The sequence below is a fragment of the Capra hircus genome, chromosome 28 (assembly GCF_001704415.2).
Source record: "Capra hircus breed San Clemente chromosome 28, ASM170441v1, whole genome shotgun sequence".
NCBI lineage: Eukaryota > Metazoa > Chordata > Mammalia > Artiodactyla > Bovidae > Capra > Capra hircus.
In genome coordinates, this window is record NC_030835.1 from 4,145,029 (window position 1) to 4,171,111 (window position 26,083).

Genomic DNA, 26,083 nt, shown 5'->3' on the forward strand with positions numbered 1-26,083 from the left:
AAGGCACTGCGTGGTTTCAGAAGGTGCTGGAAATGCCCAGTGTGTCCCTGTAGCATACCTGGCCCAGCTCCTGGCCCAGGGGGCATCTTCATGAATAAGGCAGAACAGAGAGAAGAATGAGCAGGTATGCAGTGGGGATTTGAGTTTTATTTGGAATCATTAAAATCATAAAAAAAAAAATTCACAGTAGCATCTGTGGGGGTCAGAAAGATCAGAGGGTGGTGGGCAGGGACAAGGCTAGGGAGGTGAAGGCAGTCGCGGTGATAGCACGGGAGGATGGCCTGTGGGGCGCTGGATGAGGGTGTGGGGAGCTGCGCAGCTCTGTGGGTCATACTCCAGGACCAGACACCCCTGTGCCAAGAGGGGATGGCATGCTCCTCAGGGCCTCTTCAGATCACTGGCAGCCTTCTAATCTCCCCCACTCTTGGTCTGGAAGAGACAGTGACTTTCACACATGGGGCCCCACCCCTCAGTGGTTACCCTGGCATGGGGAATGGGGAGGAAGGGTGTCATCTACGCCCCTCTGCCCTGAGGAGGTTATTCATGAGGGGATCTCACACTCAGGCTGAGGGGGCTGCAGGTCAGGAGGCTCCCCTGTGGGTTCTGGGGCCCTGAGAGGGAAGCAACTTGCCCAGGGACCCCTGTGTTACCCCAGGGATCCAGCTCCTACCTCCTCAGCCACTTGCTCTTCCGCTTTGGCTGCCTCGTCCTCCTGTGAGGGGACAGGTTGCTTCAGGGCCTCCTGTGGAAAAGCAAAGGGGATGTGGGACCAGGTGGAGGGTGCAGAGCTTCACTACTCTGACCTCAAAGAAGAACAGAGGTCTCCATCACTACCTGCAGGGCTGGAGGGGAGGGAGGAGTGAGGGCCAGATTGGCCTTGGAGGTGATAGAATCTCATGTAAGGGTTCCCAGTGGGGGCTCTATGAAGCCAAGGCCTTCTGGGAGTACCAAGTATCCTTGAGCCCAGCCTCACCTCCAGAAACCAGCAGTGAGTCCCTGACAGGCCCTGATTGGGCCTCCTCCCAGCCTAGTGATGTGGGTGGGGTGGGCAGTGGCCTCTGAAGCCCTGAGCCTGACCCCACCCTCAGTGTTCCTGAATCACATGACCATATACCCTTCTCCTACTGTGATCCTCAAAGACCCCTGGAAGGAAGGGCACGTTTCCACTGTTCACATGGGGGCCCCATGGCCAGAGAGGCCAGGTATTGAACTCAAGGCCTCAGAGCTCAAAGCTGTGGGGCTTACAGGGATCAGGTCTGCCTTGCTCCAGGCCTAGCCCTATCCCCAGTAGCACAAGTGCTCCCTCTTTCCTTCTCCCTGCCCCCTGGATGGGCATGGGCTCAGGCTGGTCCCTCAGGTGGGACCAGCGGGGCTTATATAATCTTCTCCCACTTCCTGTCTCCTTCTACCTACCCACACCCAGCCAGACCCTTGCCTGAGATGGTGTCCTGCCTTGGGGTGGGCGTGTGATAACTGATAGCTGGGGCGACTGGGTGATCAGCTTGGACCCTGGGCTCAGCACCAACCTCTGGAGGGTCCTGCCCCCTCAGGGCTACCATGGTGTCCTCCTGCCCTTTGGTGGACTGAGGCAGCCAGGATTGGGGCAGGCTCCTCAGACAAAGTGCAGGCGGCCAGGTACCTAGTCCTGCTGCTCCAGGGTGGGGGCATGAGGCCGGGGGCATGAGCAGTCAGACAGATGGGCAGGGCTGCACCCGTCTGCAGTTCACTGGACGGTGAGTCATGGGTGGTTTTGGGGTGTCACCAAGAAATGTCTCCCTTGAGGTAGCCGAGGGCTCACCAGCCCTCCTGCAAAGTCAGAGAGGAGTGCCCAGGCTTCTGCTCAGAGGCCTAGGGGGCAGCCGGGCCCCATTCTAAGGCCTCTTTTGCTGGGGGGTGGGGGAGGGAGGGGCCTGGGGTCTCCTGGGGTACATTTGGGTCCTGCCTGGGGTCACTGATGATAACGATGATACGGTCTCCTCCTTTCGTTGGGTACTCACCATAAGCGAGGTGAAGCTGCTTCACGGGGGTCTCTTTCCCTGTATCATCACAGCCCAGTGGGATGCATACTCAGCACACACCCCCAACAAGCATTTTACAGCTGAGAATATGCAGGCCCAGCGAAGTCGAGTAGCTTCCCAAGGTCACAGGCTAATAAGAGCTGGGACCTAAGGAAGGGGGCACCTGCCTGCTCCTAGAGTCTGGAGATCCTGTGACCTTGGTGCTATCCCCAGAGCCAGAGGCAGGGTCACCGCCTACCCTTCCACTAACCCACTCCAGGGATTCTTAGTGCTGGGTACCTAGGACTCCACTGGCCCCTAGGGGCCTGTGCCAGTTAGGGTGGAACTTTCTAAACAACATCTGCTTACACAACTGGAAACAGCTTATCTCTGGAATAGGAAAACTTCCTGCCCCATAAATGAACCGGCTCCCACCACAATCTCCTCCTGTCTCACTCAGAGTCTTCTTCAGAGCTTGGCTTTGGAGCCAGGCTTTCCCCCCGCCCGCCTCCCCCCCCCAAATTGCCCCTGTGCTCTCTGCTGCCCAGCACACACACACACACACACACACACACACACACACACGCAAACACTCAGGCCAGGCACGTAACACATGCTCACAAAGACAGCGGCAGAGGGTGTGGTCAGAACCTCACTGTTTTCCCGTCACCAGGGGGCGCTGCTTCACTGCACCTCCTCGCAGGAGGAGGCCCAGCCCACCATGGCTCTGGAGGGAGGCTGGTCACTGCGTAGGTGGTGACTTAGCAGCTCTGATCTGGTGTCCACTGCCGTGGGAGGCTGCCTGTCACGACGTGGGGCTCACAGGACCCTGCTTTCACTAGTAAAATGTGGTGTCTCCTAAATGCTGAGCACCATCGGGTGGGTGTGGTTTTGAGCCTCACTTTCCAGTTGGGCCCCCCACTGCCCCTCACACAGGGGTGGTTGTGAGGTTCCCGGGATGTGAAAACACCAAGCACAAACCAGGGCCCCTAAGTCTCCATTCCTCTGTATGTTGCTGCTGCTGCTAAGTCACTTCAGTCGGGTCCGACTCTGCAACTCCATAGATGGCAGCCCACCAGGCTCCTCGGTCTCTGGGATTCTCCAGGCAAGAACACTGGAGTGGGTTGCCATTTCCTTCTCCAATGCATGAAAGTGAAAAGTGAAAGTGAAGTCGCTCAGTCGTGTCCGACTCTTTGTGAACCCATGGACTGCAGCCCACCAGGCTCCTCCGTCCATGGCATTTTCCAGGCAAGAGTACTGGAGTGGGGTGCCATTGCCCTCTCCACCCTGTATGTTAGTGGGGTGATGATGCTTCTTCCCCAGCTGGCCTCCCTGGGCCCAGGGGACAGGACAGTGCCCCGGGCTAGGGACTGGATCTCACCTTGCGCACCGCTCCAGAGGTGACTGCGATGTTCTCCACTTCCTCCACAGTCTTGGTGGCCACGGTGTTGACACTGGAGACCACGGCCTCACTCACGGCGTTGGCTTGCTCCTTGGTCTTCTCAGCCACTGTGGGAGGAATCTGGCAGGCTTTGGCCCTGATCCCACCCAGCCTGGCTCTGGCCTGCCCAAGTCATGCCAGAGCAGCCCTTTCCCTGGGCTCTCAAAACTCTGGCTCTACTGGAGACCTAGGCTGTCCTCTTTCTGACTCCCGGGAAGGTCTGACAATAACCAGGTGGTCCACCCTGGGCGTACCTCCAGCTTCTGGAGGTCTGGGTCCCAGTACAGCAAGGGGGAAAGAGGGCCCCAGGCTTGGGCCTTTAGTAGCCAGATGCAAAAGTCTCTTGATGTCCCACCCTCCATGTCCCCTGGTCCTGGGTCACCTCACCTGAAGTCACACTCTGCACAACACCCTCTTTAGTCTTGACTCCTGCGGAGGAAAGGGAGGCGTCAGCCCAAGCCCACTCCAGGTGTTGGGAGCGGCGTGGTCAGGGCAAGCACACCACAGAACAGCTGGGCAAGCTGCAGAGTCAGTGGGGAGTACGGGTGGTGTCCGGGGGCCAGCCATCCTTTCAGAGGCCACTTCCTGCTATGTCTGGAGGAAGGGGATGGATGGGAAGCGGACAGGACAGGATGCAGGGATGAGGGCGATCAGGCCTGAGGTAGGGTCTGGTGGGTGGACCTTGAGTGGGTGTGGCCTGGGCCTCGGAGCTGGGCTTCATAGGGTCAACAAGAGCTGAGTCATCAGCTTGGCCTCCTCTTTGGAAGGAGCTGAAGGGGGAGGGGGCTTGGGAGGCTGGCCAGGATGCTGAGGGTCGATCTCATCTCTCCTGAGGCAGCCCTTCTTCCTGGGCAGGGTGGGGACCTACAGCCTGGCTGCTGAGTCCCTGCTTGCTCAGCCCAGGGCTCCAGTGTGGCTTCTTCTCTGAGTTGCGGGGCTGCGGGTGATGCTGGGGCTGCTGGTGTGTGGTGGTGTGTGCATCTGTGTGCGCACACAGGTGTGTCTGAGGGCTAAGTGCCTCTCCTGCCATCCTGCCCGAGACCCCTCAACCTCAAAGAGGTCCAGACAGACAGAGGTGTACAGGAGAGCGGGGGCCCTCCAGGCCCTCCTCATCCCTCCCGAACATGCCTCCCTGGGGTCAGGGGATAAAGCCCAGTCCAGGAATCTGAGCGACCACCGAGCTGCCCCACCCTGCCAGCTCTGCCGCGCCCAAACTCACCCACATACAGGACGCCCTCCTTGGTCTTCTCCGCCGCCTCCGTCACTCCCTGCTTGGTCTTTTCCACAGCACCCACCACACCCTCCTTGGCAATAGAGAAGCCCTTCTTGAAGACATCCATGGCGGTGGGCAGGGGTGGAAGTCTGCCTCCCCAGATGAGCTGTGACCGGAGCTGGCTCGAGCGCAGCTGCAGCCGCTGTCCCTGCGGCTGCCTCTTATTGACGCCGATGAAATATTGATGGTGCAGCAGCGGCTGATGGGAGCCCGGCCAGCCCGGGGTGGGGGCGGGGAAGGAGGCAGGGAGGGAGCAGGCTGCCCCCACCTTCCCCCAGGGTCCCCTGGGCCTCTGCTGGCTTGACCCTCCCCCTGTCCCCTGTGCCCCCAACAGGCTGTAGCAGGTTGGACACATCCTTATCCATCACTGCTCCTCACTCATTTGCCGCCCTGGGCACCTACAGGGGCCACCCTGACTACGTGCTCCCAGGCCTGGGGCTGTTGTGTCTGTGTGCCTCTGGGCAGAGAGGTGTTGCGGGGGCGGGGATCAACATGGAAAAGAAAGGCGCCTCTGCAACCAGTGTCCGGGGTAGGGCAGGGGTCAGATCAAGCTGGCCTGTCAGGCAAGAGTGGCCGACCTCCCGGACTAGCCTGGCCTGCCCAACTTCTGCCCAGCACCGTGAATGCCCCAATCCTGGGGCTCGGGCAAGGCCAGGTGGAAGAACTGGGCCACAAAAGGCTAACCCGTGGCCCGGGCCCAGCACAGACTGTGCGATCCTAGGACAGCTCCTTCTCCATCCGGGCCTCCGCCCACCTGCTGGCTCCCACAGCCCAGCGGTGAGAGATGCTGAGTAGGCACGAGTGCCCCCACGTCCTGGCCGCCCACATGGATGGGCAGCAGGTTCGCTGAGGCTCATCTGACCGCGTCCTCCTGACGCGCTTCCTTCCACCTCAGTGCTGGCACCCCTCTTCTGACTCCCACGGGGACATGCTCGGTGGGACCACCGCCCCCTGCGTCTCCCACACCCAGGGTCCCTGGCTGAGTCCTCCTCGGCCACAGGAACTGGCCTGCGGCGCTGGCTGCCCCCGTGGGGCCAGGCCGCGGGCGCGCGGGGCGGACGGGACTCGGGGGGGCGCCGGCCCAGGCCACTTCCTCTCTTTGTTGTCCCTGTGCTTTTTTTTTTCCTTCTGAGACTTAACTTAAAGTCAACGTCACCGGCGCTGGCACTTTCTGGAGTCACTGCAGAAGCTGAGTCTGCCCCAAGCCAGCATGATCCTGACATTGCTGTTTGGCCTGGGGGGGCCCCTGGGCTGGGGGATGCTGGAGACCTGGGCGCAGGCCCCTGGTGCCAGTTTCTCTGATCCACACAGCCCCCAGCCACCTGGGGTCTGGAGGGCAGAGGCGGAGGACTTCGGCGGGGACCCTGTCAGACGGTAAGGAGGGCCTGGACCTGGGGGGGGATGTGGCTCAGTCCCAGCTCAGCCAAAGCAGGGGCTCTCGGGACCTCAGCTACTTGTATGTGAAATAGGTTTATACCATCTATCTGCTGAACCAGCTGTGAAACTGAATGAGGCGCTAGGGGTCAAGCTTGCCTTTAGAAGATCACCTCCAGCCAGTCTGGACTGGGCACCCCCAGTCTCCCAGGACCTAAGGACCACATGGAGTTCCCTGCCTGGCCCATGGCAGGGAATGGGACTGGAGGTCGGGCAGGGCGGGACAGGAGCACTTTATGCCATCAAACACCAGCATGGGAGATGCTGAGGGGCTGTGGTTCCAGAAGTTTCCAGCTGGCCTGGGAGTGGCTCCTGTTCTCGGAACTCAGTTCTGAAAGCTGAACCCAGCTGAGGCTGGCCTGGCCTAAGCCCTAGAAGACGGACGCTCCTGGGGACCGAACTTGGATCTGAGGGCCTGGGGAGGGGCACAGGCCCTCGGCCTGGCCCTAACAGCTGAGCAGTGGGCAGACAGGCGCCCTGCTCTATCTCCAGAACAAAAAGGAGGCTGCGGCATCCAGCGAGCTCGGCTTCAGCACCCCTCTGGAGATGGGCAGAATGGACTTAGGACTAGACTGGGACACCATTTTCTAGTCCTTTTATTTGTCCAGGGTCAGGGATCCTCCTGCTGACAAGGTGCTGGGAATGTGAGTCCCTCCTCAGGGGACCCCTCAGTCAGAGCAGCAGGTGCCATTTACCAAACCCATCTCTGGGCATCTTGCCAAGTGTTATCTGTTAATCCGCTCCCAATTATAGGGGAGCCTGAGGCTCAGAGAGGCTAAGCAGCTGGCCCAAGGTCACACAGCTGAGGAGGGCTAGAACCAAGATCTGAGTCTGACTCCAGAGGTCATACTCTGGTTCCGGTCCCAGGGGTGTCTTTGCCCCTGCCCCGCCCCCACCCTTCCCACCTCCACACACAAACCAGACTTGGTTGGGAGCATCCATATGGATTTGGAGGGTGAGGGGGGCAATGTACAGTCACCAGAGTCTCCTGGGCTGGCTGAGATTCACTGTCACGTAGGCCTGGCCCATATCTGCCCAGAGCTCTCATATAGCTCTGATGCTTCAAGGTGAAAGTGTTGGACACTTTCCCAAAAGCAGGCTGGACAGGGAGAGGCGGGAGGACCAGACAAGCGAGCGTGCGCTGCCCCTCAGTGATGGAAGGGTGGCCATGCGGGAGGAGAGGGAGAAGTCGGGCCTTGAGAGACCTCCTTCCTGCCCTATTCCCGCTTCCGCTCAGAGCTGGGAGCACAGGTGGCTCTCGGCAGGGGAACCCAGGCTCTGATTTCAGGACCAAGAATCCTGCCTGCCCTCCCCAAAGCCTTCAGCCCCTGTTTCTGGGCAGCTTACCTCCCCCTGATGAAAGGGAGTATGAAGGGCCCAAGAGGATGGGAGGGAGGCAGGGGATATCCTCTTTCTCCCCGTCTACACCCCGCCCCCTCACCCGCACAGGGGCTGTTGGGAAGGTCTGCATTTCTTTAGTCCCAGGAAGGGTGGGTCTCTGGACTGCTCAAGGCCTGAGGGAGTCACTCAGCCATGGCCTGGTGGTCCCAGTGCGTGTACGTGTGTGCACAAGGGCACTCTGGCCCAGGAATGCCTAGGCAGGAGTCTGAGGGCATCCCTGATTCCAGACCCTCTGGGGGCTCCCAGCAGGCCTGCTGGTCTCCTGACCACAACTCAGAAGCTGCAGGCCCCACAGGTCAAGCTGAGGTTGTCAAGGCCTCCGGAGGGGCTGGTGGGAAAGGAAGGAAGCACAACACAGCTTCCTCGGGCTGATTGCTTCCCGTGGTCCCACGGAGGGAGAGGCGGAAACGCAGCCCCAGCCCCGCTCCGGCCACAGGGGAAGGGGAGGCAGAACAGGCTTTCCACACTCAAGCAGGGACTCCACACCACCCAGCACAAGCCTGTGGCTCTTCCCTTACAGCTGCTGGAGCCAGTCTGCCCGGCATTTGTCCCTCCTGCCTCTATCTGGGGCCTGGGGGCCCGGGCAGGCATTGGACACAGACCCAGACCATTGCAAGGAGAAGCTTGAACAAACCAACCTGGTGCTGGATCCCAGGATGGAAGAGGAATGTGGTTGGTGTTTCCTAGGTACGCAGGACCCTGTAGAGCTGGAGCCAGTGAGCCAGCAACGTGGGCATTTGGACATTGTGAGGAAGAGGCTCTTTCTTTGCTCCCAGGCTTTTGTAAAGCTGGGGAGAGCAAGAGGTTAGGATATGGGCTCCTCCGATGCAGGGCCACTTCCCAGGCAGGACTGAGTCTGCTGAACCCCAGGTGTCCTCAGTTTTGTCCTGTTTTGTCTCCCCTAAGAGGCCTGGGAGTCTAGGAGGTGCTCCTCCCAGCAGCCTAGCTGGGCTAGTCACCAGTATCAGTGAGACCCCAAGAAGTGTTTCCAAGTGTTGCAGCTGGGAGCTTGTGGCCCAGAGAAGTCATGCGTATCTCTGGAAGTCACACAGGAGCAGGGTGGAGCCCTGACTCTGGTCTCTGGGCTGTGGCTACACCTTCTGCCCTTGCATCTGTTCTCCAAGGCCCAGGGCCCTGGGCACTAATAGGGAAGAGACTCACTGGCATGAGCTATGCTCAAGGAATCCTGGCTCTGGCTGGACACCAAGTGGGCCTCGGGCTCCCCTGCTCAGGCCCCTCTGTGGCTCAGAGACCAAGTCTGGCAAAATTCTCCCCTGGAGTCATCACATTCACAGCTGCATTCAGGGCCTCAGAAAGCAAGAATGTGGAGAACACAGCGTCCTTCACAGTCAGGCTTAAGGGGCAGTTGGATGTGGGTTTTACTGGCTGGTTAAGAAGCACTTAAGTGCCCCAAAGGGGCACAACAGCAGCACATTTATAATTCAGGAGGCTTTGGCTAACAGCCCTTTCCCTGCTTGAGGTTTTCTCTGCCTTCCTCAAAGCCTCCCCCTCCCCCCACCCACCCCCATCCCCAGGGAGGGGCTAGGAGTGGGAATCTTCTCCACATTTCCAGGATGGAGGAAGGGCCTTGCTCAAGGTCACCCTGAGTCCAAAGACAAGGAAGGGAGGAAAGTCTAGGACTCCCGGATCCAATTAAAAGCTCTAAGGGGGGCAGCAGACTCTCTCCTGCCTGGCGGGGGGCATCAGGTCAGGCCAGGTCAGAGGCCCAGGACAGGCCCAAACCAGGCTGGAGACCCCCCACACTCATTTCGAGGCTGGCACCTGCCTCTTGGTAGACCCCTGGGAGATGAGGGTGCCAAGAGGGCCCGGGCGCCCAGCCAGGAGGCAAGGAGAACAATGCGGCACTCAGCGAGCGGGGCTGGGGGCTCAGTGGGCCAGCGGGAGACTGCCGAGAGCTGTAGGAAACCGAAGCAAAGGTCAGGAATGTTCCCAGGGCTTCTGGGCCAGCAGCCTGTACTGTGCCAAGGGCATGGAGCTGCCAAGGGAGGGGCGTATGGGCAGGGAGAACAGTGGCCACTGGAGCCTGAAGTTTGGGCAGGTCTGGAGAGAAAGTTCCTGGGCAGGAAGGGTGGGTAGCACCGCTTCCAGTTCTAGGAACCTGAGGTGGAAAGTCCCGGTCACTCCCAGCAGGCTGGCCGAGACCCGGTGCTCTCAGGGGGCAGGCCTTCTGGATCCTCTGTGCTCAGAGAGCACGTGAGAAGCAGAGCTTTGGTACAGCAGGCGTTTCTTAGCCTCCCGCTGTCGACATTTGGGGCTAGCTCTCTGTTGTGAGGGAAGGGGCTGTGGCCTCCTCCCAGTAGAGGCCGGGAGCACTCCCGTGCCCAGAGCTGTGTCAGCCCATGTGTGCTCTGCTCAGTTGCTCAGTCACATCCGACTCAGCCCTCCAGGCTCCTCCATCCAAGGATCTCTAGACAAGAATCCTGGAGCGGGTTGCCATTCCCTTCTCCAAGGGGTCTTCCTGACCCAGGGGCTGAACCTGTGTCTCCTGCATTGGCAGGCAGATTCTTCACCATTGTGCCTCGTTGCCAGATTCAAGTGCAGCGGACCACTTCTGCTCCCAACCCATGTCCCGTTGAGAACAGCTGGTTTACAGAAATACAGGCACTTCCATGGGGCCTTAAACGGGAGGCTTTGACAGCCGACCCCCTTACTTCAACAAGGTCCTACCCTCTGGGCCCAGCTCTCTCTCAGTACACGGCTTCTGTGTTGAGTGTGCCCCTTCTACCATTTAACAGTCCCCTGGGGATGCACAGGCCCCTTCCGGGTCTTTGATGTATCTTGTGCCAACATCCCACTGTTTCCTGGATTGATTTTATTTTATTGGCTGCACTGCAAGGCTTGTGAGACTTTAGTTCCCTGACCAGGGTTCAAACTCCTGGCCTTGGCATTAAAAACACGGAATCTTAACCGCTGGACCACTGGGGAATTCACATCCCGCTGTTTTTATTCCTTGACTGTTAGAGAAGACACTCCTCACTCGTCTTCCAAGATGGCCTTACCTGTTCACCTGCATTTTGTCTTCCAGGCGGAAATTACTGTTTGTTTTCTGTTTGTTTTTAGTGATAAACACCCATAAGCAAGACTTAGAAAACTCTGGAATGGTGGGTCAAATCTGGGCCCCCACCTGTTTTGTAAATAAAGTTTTATTGGAATGCAGCCATGCCTGTTTATTTACGTACTGTCAACATCCACTTTCCTGCTACCGCCAAATTGAGGAGATGCGACAGAGTCTGCATGTCCTGGAAAGCCTATGGGTCCTTCCCCTCCACCCCGCACAATTTTCATTTTTCCTGAAATCAGCAATTCTCTTCATTTGTGTTCAGTTCTGTCCTTCTGCTTCGCTTTCTGCGTCTTTGTAGTCACTCGGTTCCGAACTCTTGCCGGCCGGCCGCGTCTGTCCTTCACTCCTTCCTGCCAGGTGTTTGGCCGCTTGTGTTCTCTTGGGAGGCCTCTCTCTCTCAGCCTCCAGCCGTGTCCTAGGCTGGACCACTGCCCACGCACCCCCTGCCTGTCGTGTCCCGGGGCCTCCCTTCTCATCTCTGTGCCGGAGCTCCTCTTTCCTGCTGCTGTTCTCCTGTCTCTTGGTGCTCCCTCTTGCTTTGGTGAAACACTTCCGGCAGAGCGGTCCTCAGTCCAGGACTGCGCCTTAGAATGACCCACAGAGCTTTAAAATGGGGATGCCCAGGCCTTAATCCCAGAGAATTTCCTGTAACTGGCCTGAAGAGGGGCTTGTGGGGTCCTTGTTTTCAAGTGCCACAGGATACTTCTGATGTGAAGATTTGATGGCAAGATTGCAAGCTACTGGTCTAGAAGCTCCCTGATGAAGGTCCTGGGGCAGGGGGAGTGCTTTAAAATCTGGCTTGTGGAAACTGTCTTCATTTTGTGCTTCTTAAACTGCTAGTTAGGCTGAGCATAGGATTCTAAACTGGGAATAATTTTCCTTCAGTATTTTGAAGGTGATTCTTTACTATCTTTTAGCGTCTCATATTGCTGTTGAGTAGAGAAGGCAATGGCACCCACTCCAGTATTCTTGCTTGGAGAATCCCATGGACAGAGGAGCCTGGCAGGCTACAGTCCATGGGGTTGCAGAGTCAGACACGACTGAGTGGCTAACACACATACATTGATTGCTGAGAGGTTCAAGGCTGTTCTAATTACCGATGTGTATGGGGGTGGGGTGGAGGGGGGCTTGGAAAGTGTAGAATCATTCTCAGTCCTAGAGTTCCAAAATTTCACAGTGATGTGCATTGCTGTGCATTTATTTTCATTGTGTTGTGGATAACTGGTGGGCCCTCTGAATTTAAAATTCCAAGTCCTTCTCTTCTGGAATATTCCTTCGGTTGTTTTCTGTTTTCATGAATGATTCCCTCCTCTGTTCTCTCTTTCTGGAACTCCTATTGTTTGGATGTTGGGTTCCCAACATGGGTTCTGTATTTTTCTGATCTTTTCTATCCTATTTTGCATCTCTCTGTTTGCTCTTCTTTTAGGGAAATGTCTTTAACTTTATCCTCTAACTTGTCTATCAAATTTCTTTTGCTTTTCTACCATTACACTTTTAATTTCAAGGGTTCTTTTTTGGGTGGGGGGGAGCTCTGTGTTCTGCCCCCATTTTTCAAGTAGCTTCCTATTCTTGTTTCTTGGATGCAATAAGTTCTTTTGTCAATCTGGGAATATTAATGCAGATTTGGGGGAAGTTCTTTCCTCCCTGCACAGTTCTGGTTTTCTTCAAGTTGATTTTCTTCCACTTGCTTGTTTTGAGCTCCCTCTTTTGGAAGAGGTTTTCCTCAGGGGTCATTCTTGGATGTCTGCCCACTGAAGAGTTAGAGAGGTCAGGTAACTTACTGGAAGCTGGGTGGATGGGTGGGGCTTTGTGATCTGTTTTGATAGAGGATGCTCTGCTGGGCTAGCTCATTGGGGGAAACCCCTGGTGTCAGTCTCTTTAGATTTTTCCCCTCAACTGGGGGTCATTTTCCTGACAAGCCTTTTCAGTCTGCAGCCGAGAGAGTACAGGCTGGCTGCAAGGCTTCTGAGAGTCAGGTGGGAAAGCAGGCTGCGTGGTCTCAGCCCTCCAAATCAATATGGTCACCCCATCCCCTACGCACCAAGAGCCCTGATGTAGCCACCTATGTCTCGCCCCCTGCCACCCTTCTGCACCCAGGAACCAGGGTGGCCCTTTAAGGTGACTTCCTGTTTAAGCTCCTCCATGGTCCCCATGCCTTCAGGACAGAGCCTTGTCCTCAGCTGGCACTCAAAGCCTCGCCCGTCTGGCCTCTCCTTGGCAGCCCTTGCCACGTTCCCACAGCCAGATCTCCAGCGAGGAACAACGTCAGTGGAATGAGAATGGCGGCCGGTGCCAGGGCTGCCGGAAGGTGGCGGGACAGCAGTGTTCACTAGGGAGCTGGGAGGAGGCGGGTTCTTGATACTCACTTGGAGGAGGGTATTATGATCTCCCTCCCATGATGGGAAACAAAAACTCCCTAAATGCCTCCCTCAAGGTCACACAACCAGAAAGTGTGAAGGATGGAAGCCCAGGAGCAGCACCACTCTGCTTCCCTGGCACCAGCAGAAACTGACTCTGCGGGTGACTCCATGATGTGGGGAGAGGCTCCTGCACTCCCTGTGTGGACCTGGGAATTGGGGTGCTTCCTGGGAGGCAACGGAGCAGGTGCCCTTGCAGGCAGGATCCACAGGGCTTTTGCTCTGAGGCCGCAGGATGAATAGTGCAGAGCACTCCCTTTTCAGGCTAATGGGTTCCAGAATCTCTGGGACTGAGCGGAGCACAGAGGCAGGGGCCGGGCGCTCTGCACTGGCTCCCTGCTGCCTCTAGGGAGTGAGGAGGCCTGGCTGTGCTCAGCAGCCCTCTCTTCTGGCTTTTTTTTTTTTTTTTCCAGTAACTGGTGCCCCTACCAGAAGTCCAGACTGGTCACCTTCGTAGCTGCTTGCAAAACTGAGAAATTCCTCGTCCACTCACAGCAGCCATGTCCGCAGGGGGCTCCGAACTGCCAGAAGGTCAAAGTCATGTGAGTGCGGTGTAGCAGGGTGGGCTATTTGTCCAGGTTCTGTGCCGGCTCACCCTAGAGTCTCTGAGCTAGCCCTCTTCCCCCAGGTACCGTGTGGCCCACAAGCCGGTGTACCAGGTCAAGCAGAAGGTGCTGGCCTCTGTGGCCTGGAGATGCTGCCCGGGCTTTGCAGGCCCCGACTGCCAGCACCACGGTAGGGTTCCCTGTGGTCTCCCTCCCCCTTCGACCTCTGACCCAAGAAGTCATGCAGCCCCTCTAACCTCTGGAGTTAATATCTGATGTTTCTCTACAGATCCCACGGCAATCCCTGAGCCTGAAGATCCAGGTGATAGCCTCCAGGAGGCTTGGGATGGACCAGTGGACTTTCAATCTGGTATGTTGCTTTCCTGGAAGGTGCAGGAGGGACACGTAGAAAGAACTCATGTGCCCAAGCCCACTCTCCTCTGATAGGGCAGTGCCATTTCAGGGAAGCTTTGTCCCCAGAACTGGCCGGGGCTCCTCGGTGGCCCTGTGTCACCTCACCCTCACAGCAAAGTGGCGAGGTTCACAGGGCCCTGAGTTTCCTGCCTGCTGGCCAAGCACACGTAGCCTTTCCCTTGACCCTATTTTCTAGGACGCTCCTTGCCCCCTGAATCGCATTAGCCCCCAGGGTCTGGAAGAAGCCTCCCTCCAGCCCCCCTAACCAGGACCAGGAGGCCATGTTGTCCCTGGTCTTGAGTCAGCACAGCAGAACCACCGAGGGACACCATTTGTGAGGCCTTTCAAGGCTGGGCCACGGATGGGGATGTTTCATCATGTGGTGAACGCCTGTCTATTGACAAGGGCTGCCTAGAATGATGTGGAGAAGCCGTGTCCCTAACACCGAAGCGGAAAGTGTGTCCTGACGGATCAGTCATGTTTGCTGGAGGTGCAGCGGTCAGGGTGAGGGCTCACTTGCCGTGCGTCTGTCCTTCTAGAGTTAAAGGCTTCTAAGCTCCTGCTCAGAGGATATCGGGACACACCTCCCTGCTTTCAATCCCCAACTTTCCTCTCTGCACCTCATGTTCTGCTCAGGCCAGGGAAGTCTGACACTTGTCATGTGTCTTCAGGTCATCCAGCTGCAGAGATCCGCAACACAGTGGAGCGGCAGGAACGCCGACTGGGAGATCTCCAGAATGACATCCATCAGATGGCAGACAGCCTCCCAGGCCTGTGGGAAGCCTGGGCAAGCAACCTCACGGTGGCAACAACTGAGGCAAATCAAACAGAGCTTGGTGAGTGGCAGGTTCCCGGGGCTGAGGAAGAGCCTGGTCATGTCCTAGGGGATGAGCGGACGGGGGGGGGGGCAGGAGGGCCCAAACTTCAGAGCCCCCCCGCCCACTCAGTCACTCCCTGGGGAGGGTGCCTGCTCCTGCAGGGCTTGTATGAACACATGCATCTGTTGCAGAGTTTCCAGGCAGATCCTTGGAGCAAGCGCTATTGCCCCACATCAACACCTTCCTGCAAGGACATCTCAGCCCCATGTGGAGAAGCTTCAACCAAAGCCTGCACAGCCTCTCCCAGGTCATAAGAAACTTATCTCTTGACGTGGAGGCCAACCGACAGGCCCTCAAGAGGGTCCAGGAGACCTCTGTGGCCAGAGCTGACTTCCAGGAGCTTGGTACCAAATTTGAGACCAAGGTCCAGGAGAACGCCCAGAGGGTGGGCCAGCTGAGGCAGGACGTGGAGGACCGCCTGCACGCCCAACGCCTGTCCCTGCACCAGTCCCTCTCAGAGGTCCAGACCGACGTGGACATCAAGTTGAAGAAGCTCCTCAAAGCCCAGGAGTCTGTGGGGATCAATAGCAGCCTGGTCTTGGCAGCAGCAGGGGCAGCAGCAAGGCCAGAGCCGGAGAGCCTGAACGCCAGGCTGGGCCAGCTGCAGAGGAACCTGTCTGCCCTGCATGTGGCCACTGCCCACAGGGAAGAGGCGTTACAGAGCACCCTGGCAGACATGAAGGCCACTCTGGCCCAGCACGTGGATGAGATCAAGGAGCTGTACTCGGAATCTGACGACACCTTCGATGAGATCAGCAAGGTGCAGCGGCAGGTGCAGGAGCTGGAGGTGAACCACACGGCGCTGCGAGAGCTGCGGGTGATCCTGATGGAGAAGTCACTGATCATGGAGGAGAACAAGGAGGACATGGAGCGGCAGCTCCTGGAGCTCAACCTGACCCTCCAACACCTACAGGGCGCCCACGCGGACCTCATCAAGTACGTCAAGGACTGCAACTGCCAGAAGCTCTACTTTGACCTGGATGTCATCCGGGAGGACCAAAGGGACACCACGCGAGCCCTGGAGGAGACCCAGGTGAGTCTGGACGAGCGGCGCCAGCAGGACGGCTCCTCCCTGCAGGCTCTGAGCGACACGGTGGCCTCCCTGTCACTGGCCGTGAACACGCAGCAGGCAGAGGGTGAGCGGGCACAGGCTGAGGCGGCACGGCTCCGGAGCCAGCTGCGTGCCCTGGGCGGCGAGGTGAGCGCGCTGCGGGCCGCTGAGACCGAGATCCGCCGTGAGATCCGCCAGCTGCACAGCTCCTTCTCCGCCCTGCTGGAGGACGCGCTGCGGCACGAGGCCGTGTTGGCCGCTCTTTTCGGGGAGGAGGTGATGGAGGAGATGTCCGAGGAAGGGCCTGGCACGCTGCCCCTGCGCTACGAACAGATCCGCGTCACGCTGATGGACGCGGCCAGCGGGCTGCAGGAGCAGGCTTTAGGCTGGGATGCGCTGGCCGCCAGGGTGACTGCCTTGGAACAGTCCTCGGGGGCCCGCCGGCAAACCGCGCGTTTGGAGCCCAGCCGGGACGCTCCACCAGAGGAGGTGGGTGGGCTGGACCTGGCTGGGCTGGCCCAGGAGCTCCAGCGCCTGAGCTCGGACATGGAGAGTGTGGGTCGGTGCTGTGAGGCTTCCTGGGTCTCCTCCCTCAACAGCTCCCTCGAGGGCCTTCGCGGGGAGCTCTCCACGACTGAGCGCGGCTTGGAGAGGCACCAGCACCTCTTCCACAGCCTCTTTGGGAACTTCCAAGGGCTCGTGGCAGCCAACGTCAGCCTGGACCTGGAGAAGCTGCAGGCCATGCTGAACAGGAAAGGGAAGAAGCAGCAGAAAGGCCTGGAAGCTCCCAAGAGGAGGGATCGGAAACAAGTGGAATCTTTAGGGGATGTGCGTGTCAAAGGACCAGCGCTTTGGGAGGCAGGTGAGTTCCTAGGCCTGAGAGGAGGGTGGGGTCTAGGATTGCTATCTGCCAACAGCTCTTCTGCCTCAGAGGGGGCAGGGGTGAAGGAGAGCAGAATGACCATCAGTCACCACTACTCAGGGCTGGCCTTGCCTTTGACTTACCTTCCATTGAGAACTAGGGAGTATCAGGAGTATAAGCTACCCGGGGTATCAGGAGGTAGAAGTCACAGGACTGAACGATCAGTGACAGGCACACTCCCCACCACAGAGACATCTGAGGCTCACTAAACACCAGCGGCTGCTTGCCATCCCAACAGAGGGGCAGGGAGTGGGGGTGCTTCTCTCCTCCACGAGTGAAAGTCGCTCAGTCGTGTCAGCTGTGACCCCGTGGACTGTAGCCTACCAGGCTCCTCTGTTCGTGGAATTCTCCAAGCCAGAATATTGGAGTGGGTAGCTGTTCCCGCCTCCAGGTTGATCTTCCCAACCCAGGGATCGGACCCAGGTCTCCTGCATTGCAGGCGGAGTCTTCACTGTCTGAGCCACCAGGGAAGCCCTCTCCTCCATAACCACATCCTCAAATCCCTCAACCTCAGCCTTTCGCCCCGTCCCACTGCACCCACCACGTCTTTAAACTTTCTCCTATGTACAAGTGAGTGTTTGGATAAGGTATGGTGTCATCTGCCAGGGGCAGCACCCCACAAGTACAGGGGAAAACCTTGGGATCCAAAAAGAGCTCGTTCTGCTAACGTAGTGGACCCATGTTACAGCTCTGAGACAGGTCCCCTGCAGCGCCCTTCTTAGGCCTTGCCATGCTGAATCATCGCAACAGCTCAGCGATGCATTCTCACTACCATCTTACCCGAAACTGAAGCTTCGTCAGGAAGGTGTCCCACTCACACAGCTCGTAAGTGGCTCAGAGAAACCCAGTTGGGGTGTCTCTAGGGAGCTGGCTCTTCCCCTGTGAAGGGCCCTCAACGGGTCCCTAGAGGGCCCTGAGAAACTTGGCTCTGAGGCTGAAGAGATGAGCAGCCAGCCTTCCTAGCCCCCCTGAGAGTGGCCCTGGGAAGTGGAACCCTACTCAAGTGACTCCCTTGCCAGAGAAGATGGCCTTCCGGCTACAGCTACCTCCTCACCTAAACACAGGGGTAAGGACAAAGCTGCCGTCTGGGCTATGTATGCCTGGTGAGGCCTGGCATGCGGGTAGTCTGAGGCTTCGTGGAGGATCGTACCACAAGCCTGCCCCGCTCCCACTCACTCCACTTTGGCCCCACAGCCCAGTGTCTCCCCGGGAGCAGTGGACACACACAGGTTCTAGCACCACTTATGTGTCTGTTTCTTCCCCTGTGAAAGGGAGACCCACCACCTACCACATACATTGCCAAAACCCTAGCACAGGCTTAACACCTGGCAGAAACATGTCAGTTTTCCCATTTCTCCAGTATTTCCACGGCTGTGGCTATGAGGCTATCCACCACACTTATGAGACTACCCACACTCCTGTGAGTAGGGCAAGGCCTCAAATTGCCTGATACTTTAGGTATCTTGAGTTTACCACTGAAATATTTTGTTAAAAAATTTTTTTCGTTAAAATTAAAAATTTCATATGGGGGGGGCGGCCCATAGAGCTTGACCCTATGCTCTGCAGGGAAGTACACTGTGTTCACTTGCTGGCCAGCCCTTCCGCTTCTAAGGAGCGCATCCAGCCTCTGGCTGGCTCGGGCCTCCGGCAGAGGGCACGCTAGGCTGGCCTTCCTTCAGCGGGGCGAGCGCGCCACCTCCTGGGTGCTGAGAGAACTGCAGAGCCGCCGGCAGCACACAGAAAACTCTTCTCAACTAATTCTCAGAAAACCTTCCAGAACTAGAGAAAAGCAAAATTTTGTCATTTTGTCGCTGTTAGACCTAGAGGCCAAGTGCAGGGGCTGTTGTTCTGGGACTCAAGTCTTCTATGCAAATTCCTCCTGTTGGGCCTCGGTTTCACCCCAAGAAATGGGGAGCTTGGTCTCCACAGAGGCGTGGAGAGGGCAGCGAGCCCGTAGCTTAAGGGAACACCGACGGAGCATGTGAGGAACACGACCTCATCAGCGCGGAGGCCGGGATGGGGGAGTCGAGGGGTACTGGGGAAATGAACACATTTTCAATAGGTTTCCCATATTTTTCTACATTTGCTTCTTTTTTGTCCCCCTTCTCTACAAGGATGTTGTTTAAAAAAATTAATGTACATTTAAAGCCGCCATCCACCGAGGCTTCCTCTGGCTCCAGGCCTCTTGTATTTTACCCTCCTTAGACTTACTAACTTGGTTCTTCAAGTGGGAGAGCCCCAGAAGTCAGGAGACCCACAGCTAGCTCATCCCAGTTTGGCCATTTATTAGCGTGGCATCTGGAGCAAGCCTTGCCTCTCTGGGCCTGCTTACCCTCCTCTGGGTTCGAGTGCAACATTTTGAAAATATTAACATGATTAGCTTGAAAGGACTTTTCTTGCCTGGACCCACCTGCTCTTTCCTTCTCTGTCAAGGGTTCTGTGCTAAACATCTATCTGTTAAGAACCACTCTGCATTCCTTCATGATCTCACCAGGGTTAGCGTTTGAGGAGAGGGAATATTTTCTCTTTCCCCTGGGTATCTATCTCAAGATCCCTTGAAGGTGGCAGGAATCTGGGGGTCAGAGACCTAGGTTCCAGATCCAGTCTGTCACTGACAAAGCATGTTGCCTTGGATGCTACTCACTCAGCTTCCTCATTCAGGGTACTTTTCTCTCAAGTATGTTGCAAAGAAGGATCAAACAAGAGTGAGCTCTGTTAAAATATATGCCAGTACAGACAACAGACTTGCATTTTCCTGTCAACTAGTGAAATGCTGAGAATTAGCCAGTTAACTCCCAAGATACAATGCTATTGGGAATACCTGGATTATCTAGAAATAGTGATCTTTCTCATGTTAAGAAGGTGAGGAAGGTAGGGCTCGGTATAATCTCCTCCCTGAGGGAGCAAGGGGCTGAATGACTGATGCTTTCCTCCTGTATTCCAGGCTACCCTGTGGCCTTCTACGCCAGCTTTTCAGAAGGGACCACTGCTCTGCAGACAGTGAAGTTCAACACTGCTTACATCAACGTCGGCAGCAGCTACTTCCCTGAACACGGCTATTTCCGAGCCCCTGAGCGTGGGGTCTATCTGTTTGCAGTGAGCATTGAATTTGGCCCAGGGCCAGGCACTGGGCAGCTGGTGTTTGGAGGTCACCATCGGACCCCTGTCTATACCACTGAGGAGCAGAGGGGTGGGAGCCCAGCAACAACCTTTGCTATGGCTGAGCTGCAAAAGGGTGAGAGAGTGTGGTTTGAGCTAACCCAGGGATCGATAATGAAGAGAAGCCCGCCAGGCACTGCATTTGGGGGCTTCCTGATGTTCAAGACCTGAGTACCAAGCACAGCTCTGACCAGACACTGTGGACTTGTCCCGCTCTCCTTGGCCTGGGGCTCAGGCCAGGGTTGGTCTGGAGACCATCCAGGTGGTCTAGCTTTTCCCTGGAAACCTTCTGCAAAGACAACATGGTATTTGTGGCCTCTCTCTAGACGCACTGTGTCTGGCTGTCTCTTAACAATGAGGAAGGCCGGGGCGTGTGCTCCGGCTCGGCCTGCCTCCGAGGCAGCAGGGCTTCGGCTCCAGTTCTTGGCCCTACCCTACCCTGCGTTTGGCAGTGTTTTGGTGTCTTGCTCCTCCTGTGGTTGGAAACTTACATACAACACTTCAAACCTTTCTCCTGCTTCCTCTTCATCCTATGCTAGAAAATCATTCTTTCCCAAAAAGAATGTGTTTAAATGGAAGTGACGTTTGGGACAATACCGGAAGCTACTCTCTACCTTCTGCAGTAGGAGGAAAGCGACCGCTTGGTGACTATCGGTCAACAGTGGAGACAGAAGGCCTGGCTGAGCTAACCCAGGGAGACACTGATTAGTACCACTGCCTTAGTTTCAGGCCTTCCTTGAATTTACCTTGTAACTTGACTCCCCTTTCTCCCTGCCTCACACAGGGTAAAGGCCAAGCCAGGACAAACATGAACTGAAAGCGTACAGCCTCTACTTTTGCTTTCTCCAATAGCTTATGGCCACCCCGGTTCTTATTATCATTTCTCAACAGGAAGGTAGCTGAGAGAAGAGAAGGAAGATGGTAAAATCTCCCTCAATGAATTATCAGCTTTGGAATAAAGTGATGCCCTTCAGATCCGGCTGGTTTGCAAAACAAACCAGTATGGAGAGTGAAAAATTTGGTGAAGTAGGTAGAAATGTGGGGCAAAGTCAAACTACTTGGGATGTGACTTCACTGAAACACTCAGAGGCTGCTGCAGTATCCGCAGAATACTGAATTACACAGTGCAGCTTAGAGCTGTAACTATTCCTACAGTATCAATGCATGGTTTTCAGAAAGTTACAGACCCTGGGGAACAGGCTTGAGGAAGCAGCATCTACGTGTCAGGAAACATTTTCACTTTGGTAGTAGCTGTTTGTTATTTGTTGGATATACCTTTGTCCATAAGAAAACCAGACTGGTCTAGGTGATGAAAAAGGACAGAGTTGCCTGTGAGAGTTAACAAGGTTCCTGGCCCCTCTCATTGTTTCCCAGGGATCCTGAATTCAAATAATTTGCCCCTCAGAATTTATTTGCCACTCAACTTGGTGTGCTCAATGTGCTAAACTACCTATGTTACAAGGAACAACATGCCAGGCTACCTTGGGGTAAATCACAAGCACTCTTGAACTTTTCCACCTGTGTATGAGGTGGTTGGTCTAACAACTCTAAACATGATGGTGTTTTATTACCTCGAGCACAGGTTCGACTCTCGACTCCTTTGCCCTTCCTTCTGGCCAGGGCCTCCTGCCTCCTGCAGCTCAGCTGTAAGAGTCATCCCGACTCCAGATATGACATATTTCAGCCACTCCTAGCCAAAGATGGGAAAGCCAGTACCGGGCCACCCTTGCTGCTGGAAGACCAGGCTGTGTCTTCTCTTTGCTAAGTCCTGCTGTTACTGGTCAGGCTGTGCTGACGACGAAGTGAGACATTTAGGGCAATACAGCCTTACCATTTAAGCCTTTCATTTGGAGTTTACTGCATATAATAAGCAGAGTGAACTGATATCCTCTATAAGGGGCACATGTCCTTCAACCTGCACGTGGCTGGTGCTATTTAACAGGGAGGTCATAAATGCAAAGTGCTAACTGGTAAACTCTTCCAGAATCATGGATGAATCACTCCTGAAGTTTCTGGGGTAAGAACTGGAGACAGCGGTTCTTTCAGATAGAGTGTTTTCCGTGCAAATTTCACAAAATCTTAATATCAAGTATAAATTTTCTGTTTATATACTTCGGTAACTAGGACCTCAGACTATCAAGAATTCTGAAGTTCAATGGATCTATTTTCTTTTTATGATTTTTTTTTTTAATGTGGAGCATCTTTGAAGTCTTTATTGAATTTGTTACAATACTGTTTCTGTTTTTTGGTTTTTTGGCCATGAGGCATGTGGGATCTTAGCTCCTCAACCAGGGACTGAACCTATACTCCTTGCTTTGGAAGGCAAAGTCTTAATCACTAGACTGCCAGGGAAGTCCCTGATGGACTTCTTATTTCTTCCATTAATGTCTCTGGGTGGAGAGTCTGTTCAAGTGCCCCCAAAGAGACCCCCTGTTACCCAGACAAGTGTTAAAACACCCTTCACTTGTGGCATCCAGAACAAGACGATGACTCATGCACAGAGCGGTATTAGAATTCCCTAAACCCGATGGCAAACAAAAATACACAAAAATACTCAAAAACATCATTGAAAAACAAGAATGGTACCATACACAGATCAGGAAATTTTAGTTCAGGAAGTACAAGGGAGCAACTACAAAATGAAATAGCAATAGGAAGTCATAACTCAAAACATTTGAGAGATGGGAGTGATTTCAGGGGATCCCTGAACTCAAACTCAGCCGTCCTTGGCCTGTGGAGGAGGGGCAGTTGCGGCAGCCAGAGCTAAATGAGCAGCTGGCAGCAGTGGCCTCCGTCTCGAGCTAGAGCAGTGCCCGTCAGTCCCGAGCACGGTCACAGGGCAGCTACTGACACTTAGAGGCAAGAACGTCCCACACCCAGAGGACACGTGTGACTTTATCACAGGCAAGACTTCTGCCACAACATGTCAAAATAACTCATTTCAGAAACATCGTCAAGAGGATACATGGTCTATTAAAAATGTTTATTAAAACTCCCCTTTCCTCTCATACTCTGAAGCTCCTCTCCTCTCCTATGCTGTTTATCTCAAAAACTCCTCTTCCAGCTTCAGACTGAGGGTCATTCCTCCGTGAGGAACGCTCCCCCAAACCTGGCCTCACAACGACAACCTCTTTTCTGCTTGTCGCGGCAAACACGCAGAGGGGAGAAGAGAGGAAAGGATTACTTATTTTTGTTCTAACAGAAAGTTCCATCACTCCTTGATAAAGCAGGAACCCGAGGAACACAGAACTGGGTTTAGCAGGGATTCACAAATACACAGATGAGCAACTATCCCAAACTGCTCAACATTTGTGGAAATCCAGTGTCCTGAACGAGAGGTTCCAAACTCAACAAACCTAAAACCTTGGAATATATAAATCTCCAGAAACAGTATAGGAAATTGGAAATTCAAACTGATTATTTGCCACCTAGATCCTGGTGTCTAAATATCCTCCTCCCTAAAAGGAAGCAGAGAAATGGCTAACTCAATGGCAGGGGCAAGGAAAACACCACATGAGCCTGGAACATCTTCACGTGCCCCAAAGTAGAAAGTGCTCAAAAACGACGGGTACATGTCAAAAGGATTCAGGCGCCACCTTGATGAACTCACGGTAAGCAAGTTTGGGTCAATTTGAGCATCAAAACAAAAAATGACCTAACAGACTGTAACTTATTGAATTGAGAGTCCATACTGACAATAAAAAATAAACAAAAACAGAAGATTTATTCCTTGTAGCAGAATGCCAGTTAGTAAGTGTAAAGGTAAAAACGGAATCAGAAAATCACCAGTCTGTAATCACTGGTTCATGCAGAAGTTATAAACGGATGTTAAAATGCAGTCTCAAAGCATCTCTCATAACATGCTAAGTACAAAAGGAAAACAGGAACTTGACAGCTGGGAAACTAGGCGAGCAGCACGTTAAAAAGGGCTCACCAATGACACCGTCAGTCAAACACCGACGCCATGGCATCCCGGTGGGATGCCTGAGGACACAAACGTCATGTCCACAGAATTGCTGCCCTTTACTCTAGAAAATCCTGGTGTCGCAAGACACAGAAGCTAGAGAACTATTTCAGATGGAGGAGACAGGACATTTAAATGCAATGCAAGATCTTAGGCAGCCTCTGGACCAGGAAAACGTGCTCACGGACTTCACTGGAACAATTAGCAAAACCTGAATAAGGTCTGCAGACTACGGTGTTGCTGATAATCATTATGGTATAAATGTTAACTTTCCTGATTTTGAAAACTGTACATAATTGGCTATGTAACAGAGTTATCTCTGAAGGATTCAGGGGTTAACAGGCATGAGCTCTGTAATTTACTCCAAGTAGTTCAGAAGAAAGTATGTGTATGTATGGATGTCTGTACACAGACACTCCAAGATGAGCCTTTGCAATTCTTGTATACGTAAAGAATGGCAAAGCAGCCGTGACAAAATGTAAGTTTATAAATCTGGATGAAGTGTAAATGGCAACTTTACTTTGCAAAGTTACTTTTGCAACTTCTCTTGAAGTTTGAAATTCTTTCAAAATACAAATAAAGTTGAAATAAAATTTGGCTGTTGAAATAAAAACACTCAGCTGGACAGCAAAGCAAAAGGCAGGATTAAACACATGAAAGAGATGTAAGAAATATGGAAGCAACATCCATGGGACCTATTATTTGTGCAAAGCAGTTCTAGAAACAGGAAAGTGAAAGGGGAGGGATAGCAGAGAAGGGAGGGAAGAAAAGCTTTTAAGGGAAGACTAACAGGACCCAATTAGTACTGAGAAACAGAATGAATATATCTAGACATGGCAAGTTTAAATTTCCAAACATTAAAAACAAAAATTGAATTGTGTTCCCTGAATCAAAGGGGTTAAGTTAAACCAAAAAGGACTGAATCAGACACGTATCAGACTTCTTACTGGCCACAGGGACGCTTGGAGACCATACAGCAGTCTTGCGAGGTAGACGCTCTCCTCAACCACACTACTAGCCAAGTGTGAAGAGACAGTCAATTATTAATAGAAACCGCTTTTAAAGTGCTTGATTGCAATGCTTTCCCCTATAGTGTTGGTCCTTTTATTGCCACAGCTTTTCCATTCTTTCCTTTAGTGGTTTTCAACACTTCCTTGGACTTCAGTTGCACAGGAGAGCAACAGAGAAAAATGGAGCAACAGCTGTGCTTCAAACTGATTCTAAAGTTGCTTTCAAAAGAGGCTTTCTCTACCATTAAAAAAAAAAAAAAAAAAAAAGAGGCCCAAGTTCTTTCTTCCTCTTGCTTAAAACTACTTTGAATGTAAGAATTTCATATTGACTTTTAAAACAATGGTAACATTTCACGCTCCCTGTATAAAATCTAGGTCATTAGTGAGGGGGGGGTAGGGGGCACTGGGGCATCTGGAATCATTCTGAGTTTCACTCTGAGCAAGTAACTGGACAACAACCAGGAAGGGAAGGTTCAGAGCAGTAGTAGGTAGGCCACACTTACTGCATCTAAAAAGGAGAATAACAATTCAATAGCAATTCAAGAGGTAATTATGGATTAGCCTTTCGGCTCTAGTCTCTGCTTCTATTTGAAATACTGTTTTTCACGTACCTTTGTACTTGAACGAAGTTTTTGCTTCCTGATTCCCAGCTTCAGGGTGACCTGCCCGTCTGCTCCTACCATGAGCTCAGTGTTTAACTCCCCATGGCTGAAACAGTAACACTGCCATTAGGTGGCCTCTGCCTGTACTTCTGGCCAGTCACCTGCAGTGAACTGTGTCCACTTTGGCTGTCCTGCTCCAAGGGCTGAAGTCAGGCTTTTTTTTAGGAATATGCATCTAACTGAAGTATGAAGTGCCAGAAATGGTTCATGTACTAGCAACAGGCAGGTAAATATTTCTCCCAGAGAATGAAGACTTAATGACTGAATTCGTGTCTGCTTAAAACTACCTATAAGGATTAGGCTCTTCCAGAAGAACAGGGTCTAAAAACATTTGGCTGAGCGGGATCTGAGTTGAAGCATACAAGCTCGTAGTTGCACCATGTGGGATCTAGTTCCCTAACCAGGATCGAACCCAGGCCCCCTGTATTGGGGG

At 54.1% G+C, this 26,083-nt stretch overlaps 2 protein-coding genes across 2 annotated transcripts; one reads left to right on the forward strand and one right to left on the reverse strand.

The window, feature by feature from the left end:
* On the reverse strand, positions 128–5,771 carry SNCG (synuclein gamma). Its single transcript, XM_005699316.3, has 5 exons — positions 4,658–5,771; positions 3,826–3,867; positions 3,379–3,506; positions 671–742; positions 128–429 (listed from the first exon to the last, which is right to left on the reverse strand). The coding sequence occupies exons 1-5, from the start codon at positions 5,064–5,066 to the stop codon at positions 409–411; spliced, it is 672 nt and encodes a 223-aa protein (XP_005699373.2). The 5' UTR covers positions 5,067–5,771; the 3' UTR covers positions 128–408.
* Positions 5,851–20,987, forward strand: MMRN2 (multimerin 2). Its single transcript, XM_018042186.1, has 7 exons — positions 5,851–6,085; positions 13,459–13,587; positions 13,674–13,780; positions 13,880–13,960; positions 14,676–14,840; positions 15,014–16,795; positions 19,800–20,987. Exons 1-7 carry the CDS (start codon positions 5,922–5,924, stop codon positions 20,183–20,185), a joined length of 2,814 nt encoding a protein of 937 aa, XP_017897675.1. The 5' UTR covers positions 5,851–5,921; the 3' UTR covers positions 20,186–20,987.

Bases quoted from the DNA above. Each gene is read 5' to 3' on its own strand.
- MMRN2 (XM_018042186.1), top strand. From the start codon at position 5,922: ATGATCCTGACATTGCTGTTTGGCCTGGGGGGGCCCCTGGGCTGGGGG. The intron at 13,961-14,675 runs GTATGTTGCTTT...ATGTGTCTTCAG, and splicing joins ACCAGTGGACTTTCAATCTG to GTCATCCAGCTGCAGAGATC. The intron at 16,796-19,799 runs GTGAGTTCCTAG...CCTGTATTCCAG, and splicing joins ACCAGCGCTTTGGGAGGCAG to GCTACCCTGTGGCCTTCTAC.
- SNCG (XM_005699316.3), bottom strand. From the start codon at position 5,066: ATGTGTCCAACCTGCTACAGCCTGTTGGGGGCACAGGGGACAGGGGGA. The intron at 3,868-4,657 runs GTGAGTTTGGGC...TTTCCTCCGCAG, and splicing joins GGAGGGCGTCCTGTATGTGG to GAGTCAAGACTAAAGAGGGT. The intron at 430-670 runs GTAGGAGCTGGA...TGTCTCTTCCAG, and splicing joins AAGAGCAAGTGGCTGAGGAG to ACCAAGAGTGGGGGAGATTA.